Source organism: Phymastichus coffea, unplaced genomic scaffold (genome assembly GCF_024137745.1).
Source record: "Phymastichus coffea isolate CEN01 unplaced genomic scaffold, Cenicafe_Pcof_1.1 PCOF00093, whole genome shotgun sequence".
Lineage (NCBI taxonomy): Eukaryota > Metazoa > Arthropoda > Insecta > Hymenoptera > Eulophidae > Phymastichus > Phymastichus coffea.
This window is the reverse complement of record NW_026706904.1, coordinates 17,889-23,201: the sequence shown is the minus strand read 5'-3', so window position 1 is coordinate 23,201 and position 5,313 is coordinate 17,889. Positions and strand designations below refer to the sequence as shown.

The window sequence follows — 5,313 nt, the reverse complement described above, 5'->3', positions numbered from 1 at the left end:
TTTATTCCGAGCCCGTTATAACTTCAAAGTTTTGCCTGTTCTTTTGAAATTCTCATTCCTCGCCTTCAGTACATTCGTCTCTCCCTCGTATTTCATATTTTTTAATATTAAATTTAATATATTTTTAGCTTTCTTGCTTTTCTTGTATGTATAAGTTTAACTAACTTACGGAATGTCCTAAGATCATTTAAAGTGTACAAACTCGGTCTTCGAGATATCGGGTAATTCAACATGCTTTGTAAAATTTTCAAAACTTACATATTACACCCCTTACCTCTTAGGTTCCTCTTTTGTTTATTTATTTATTTTTTTCTTATTATTTTCATCAATAATATAAGTAATAGTATTTTTTCTCAGCTTTTGAACTTTTAATTATTTTTTTCTCGCCTGTACGTCAAAACGCGCTTAGAATCCCATCTTTTGTCGTCATCCAGCGCGCGCATATATATAATATATATATAAGATTTTCATATATATAGACTTTTTCAATAGTGCTCCGACTTTGTTTTAAATCGTTACTCGATACTTTCATAGGTTTTTGCATAAAAAACAAGGCAATTAGATTGAGTTTCATTGTTTACACCTAAATCTTAATCGCTCTTTCTTCATTCTTTCATCGTATATATATTTATATATATAATATATAATATTTGGATAAACCTCCGGTCTCGTATATATACATATACTCGTAAAGTATATTTCGCAACTAATAAAAAAGGACTAAGCTCTCGGTCAAAATCTGTCGCACAGTCCGCAATAACATTTCTCTAGCGATCCTTAAGTTCTTTCTATACGCACTCTTTCGCTCTCTCTCTCTCTCTCTCTCTCTCTCTCTCTCTCTTTCTCTCTTTCGCGGTCATTTTATTAGACTAACTCAAGACTGATTTACTTGTGTCTAGCTTTGCCTCGCACTCGTCGCAAACGCTTTACAACGTTTTATTTGTTTAAATTTATTTCGGGATCCTAACTATATGTATTGCTTGCGTTATTATTTGTTCTGTCGCCTAGATCCAGCGACAGGTTACGAGAGAGGAGAAGAAACCACGTCTCTGTGTGAGTGTCTAATCTCTGCTTGATATTCAATAATGAATGAGGGAGGGAAAAATTAAAAGAAGAACAATTCGCTTAGCGAATACGAATAAGAAGAAGAAGAAGTACAGTCGAAGAAGAAGAAGTAGAATCGAGTTGTGAAAGCGCTTCTAGTTGTGTTGATCCGTTGAGCGAGGGAGGCTGCTGCTGATGCCGTGCGTACGTCTAGGGACAGCCGCACTCGTCGACGACCATTTTCGGCAGGTCCCGCTTAATTATGTTGGAGTCCGGCCCAAAGTAGATGAGCGACATCGGCGAGAATTTGAGGGGCGCGCAGCACGGCTGCATCCCGGCCAGTCGGTCCATCCTACGGTACTCCTCGATCACGTGCGTGTAATAATTCGGAAAGGTGTCCGGTGTCCTCGGGCCCGTGGCGCAGTTGCCTCTGCAGTAGTTCGCGTAGTACCTGTCAACGGAGCATTATCACCTACAATTCCATTCTGACGTTTCAGGCGCCGCCTAATCCGACTACTCGTCTGCTCGGCCAGTGCTTCACATGCTTCTCTAATGTCTTTTAATACTATTCTGCATTCGCACCGGCTTCAGGCGTCTACATTTTATCAATAATTTTGCGAATAATCCGCCAGCTCTCTCGCTCTCTCTCTTTCTCTCTCTCTCTCCCACTTTCTGTCTCTCTCGCCTCCACCTCGGTGCATTAGTTCACGACCTGCGTCGGTTTTACGATACCCTACGAATGTCTGTAGCTACATGTCGACAACTTTACATGAAAAAGAATCGACATTATTTTACATCACACCTTTCGCGTGTCGCGCCACTACGCGACGAGTTCAACGGAACGTTATTGCACAATACTACCGCGGATAGTATTCGAATGAGTGAACGCGCCGTCTATTTAGTCTTATTGCATTATCACACACGGTATTTGTTACTAATACACGGATTTATTTTTTTTTTCTAGGGGGAATCCCTCGATCGGCAGAACTTGGCCACTCGCGGCTCTTTCCTACAGTGAAAAATATAAAGTTTTCACGACGTACGTTATGAATTTTAATTGTTCGCAAACAACAATTAACAGTTAAAGTTTAGAAGTAGAGCGATTATATTCGAGTTTTCGCAGTCGAACAACTTATTCATACAGCGATGCATCAATTTTGCAACAATCTGTCGCGTGTGTCGATATGAGCGTTCGACGAATAAAACAAAGAAAAGAAAACACTTGACCTGCTTTTATTTACGAGCCGAGTGTTATTAATTTATATCGCTTATAGATTCTCACTGACCTTTATGCAAATCGGGAGTGTGCGTTTTTTTATACACGAGAGCGAACAGTTGGCAGACCACTGGCAAAACCTTGACACACCGTTTTTCTGTCGCGAGCAAAAGCGCGTCAGACAATAGTAGAAATTTGGGCCAAATATCATTCTCTAGATCGTTCTTTTCTCGCCCCGACGCGATATTTTACGACGCGCGACAGTAATGAAAAACGTCAATCGTATCAAAGAGACTGTAACTCGGAAGACCGCAAAAAAGTACAAACAGCCGTTTGGTACCGATCTGGGCTTACCCTTGGGGAGCGATAATCCAGTCGTCCCAACCGAGCTGGGCGAAGCTCACGTAGAAGCGCTGCTTGCAGCACTGCCCCTTGACGTCGTCGTCGCACTCGATGGCCCGTCTCCTGACTCTCTTCACAGCCGTGGGATCCGTCCTGACGACGAGAAACGGCCGGTCTGGATCTTGCGCGCCTAAAAAGAACAGTTTGCCCCCTTTAAAGCGCAGCGTGAATTCGCAGCTCTTGACGCCTCCACCGCGACCATCACTGCGACACGGTTGAGAAATCCTCGAAGCGTGAGATATACCTTCTCTGCTGTTCGTCAGCTAATCTATGTATATTCATGCGAGCGTTTTTTTTTATTGCTACGTACATACTTCCTCGACAACTCAACCGTTCCACATTGATTTTCCTTTGTTGCATAATACACGTTACACGCGCAGCCGTACCGCGCGTCCAACGGCCGCCCGTAACAAAATGTAACAAGCCACATCGTTCGGAGTATAAATTGTCCGAGCTAATTGACATTTTGAAAGAGAACGCTCGGCAAAGAATGGCCTGTCGCGTGGACGTGATGGTAAGAGAATATCGCCGAGCGATTAAATTGAAGCGGCGTAACGCAGGGCTGGGATTGTGCATTACGGACGCTGCGACGTCGACGCTTACTTTTGCTATTTAAAGACGGCTCTACAACGTGGGGCGAACGACCCCCGAAGGTAGACACGTGAACGTGCCAGTCTTTACAACCCGAGCAGTCGACCAGGAGGGTGAGCTTGTCCTTGTTGTTGAACGTCTGGTACCAGTTGTACACCACCCTCGTCACGTCGAATTTGAGCCAACCGAGCTGTCCGATGTTCACCACCAGCTGCGTCTCCATTTCCAGGTGCTTGTCCAGCTCCTGTGAACGAATACTCTTCTCAATGTGGAAAACGTTGACAGAAGAAAGAAAAAGAAAAGAAACAGAAGCGAAGCGCGAGTTTATTGGAAGTTTAAGAATAATGGTCTTCAGAAAAGCCGAACAAGTGTTGAAATACACGCGCAAAAGTGTCATGAGTAGAAAAAGTGGCGCGTTAACGGCCTCCACCGTTTAAAGATCATTCGTAACTAGAATTACCGAGAGCGAGCGCGAAGTACATACGTGTATTATAGGCACGGAAGCCGCGCAAATGCCACGCCACTGCCGCGAGCTGCCGTGGGAAATGAAAGGAGAAGGGTAAGGGGGAAGGACAGTGTAGCAAAGATATTATATCAAACGAGTATAACCGTCACAGATTGGCAAAGGTTTTAATAGGATCAAATGGTAATAAGTCAAATCAGATTGCTCAACCCCGTATCTTTTTTCTCTCTCTCTCTCTTTCTCTTACCGATCCACTTCCTACCGCCGTCACTTCACACCAGTGCGATTTTTTCTTTTCGTTTATTCTATTGATGCACAATATATAAATAGACAATGCAAAATGCTTTGGATACCAAGTGTATACAGAACTCTATATCCTAGTTGGTTGTTTGTCAGACTATAGTTCCGTATATCTATGGAAAATTTGTTTTGTATACATACAAGACTTATTGAGGTTTTGCGCGTCGTTCGAGGAAATATAAATAATGCCTTGTTCTCAAATGTTTATTTCACTGTGTCTGAGTCACAATATTTACGACCAAATGAGGCTAAGTGCGGGAGGTCTCAACTGAAATATTAGAGCATTGGAGTCTATAAAATCATTTTGCAGAAATTATATGCTAATGAAAATTATATTTCTCCGTTGCAGTAATAAAGTCGAATACACAATTGAACGATTTACCTTGCCACGCAAGTGCGTTATGTTGCCACATCGCACTTTGAACACGAAAAGCGTAATGTTGTTCTTGCTTTTCAAGTTCTGTTGGCGATGATAGTGATGCGGATGTTTTATTTCAACTCTTGCCCACAGCGTTGCTTTTTTAATACTCATTGGATCCACTGCTGGTTCGCTACTTGATAATGGAAAGTCGAGTAATGGTTGACCATTTAATGTTCGCCCTGAAACAAAAAATACAATTAGTTTTTCATTTACTATATCATTATAATTCATTTGCATAAGCAATTGTTTCATTATGTTGTTATTTTCTAGTCATCTATTGTTATTTTAGGTTGATCAGAACCTGCTACTCGTATAAATAGCAGTTGGAAATTCAGACTTTCTGCGAAGAAATAGTTTCCATAATGGCTGACCAAAGAGGTAAGTTACTACTTGAACGTAAGTCGTTCAGATAAGTAGTAGCTATTATGTTATTGACATTTAGCAGGGACCTGAGTTTTAAAAATAATTTGAGAAAATAAAAAGGTTTAATCCCTCTAACAAATATGGTATTGCCTTCTTGAAAGAAAAACAAACGAATATTGCGAAACAATGAAAGCTTTCTACGTGTATTTAAATTTCAATTAAACAATATAATTTTGTCTATTGCGATTAAAAAACTAGATGAGCTGTTCAAGTCATCAATTACAAAGCAAAGTAAAGATGAAAGGATGCTCGCAACTGATATTATGAAAAACTAAAATCATCTTAATAATTTTCTGGTGAGTATTCTAGTCTACATCGGCTGAATAAAGTTATTGCTTAACAGTTATGGGGTCGTTGGCGCAAGTGCACCCTCTTTTTCTTTTCCTTCTCTCTCTCTCTCTCTCTTACTCTTTGGGCTATGGGCCATGGACTAAAAAGTATTTTTCCGCTTAT

At 41.2% G+C, this 5,313-nt stretch overlaps 1 protein-coding gene across 1 annotated transcript; it reads right to left on the bottom strand.

The window, feature by feature from the left end:
- Positions 1-847: 847 nt before the first annotated feature.
- Positions 848-4,616, bottom strand: LOC131669480 (inhibin beta chain; the record flags this gene model as incomplete). Its single annotated transcript, XM_058944370.1, has 4 exons — positions 848-1,495; positions 2,615-2,792; positions 3,266-3,497; positions 4,399-4,616. Coding segments are annotated over 4 exons (869 nt in total), but the record flags the coding sequence as incomplete, so codon positions are not given.
- Between the last annotated feature and the right edge of the window lie 697 nt (positions 4,617-5,313).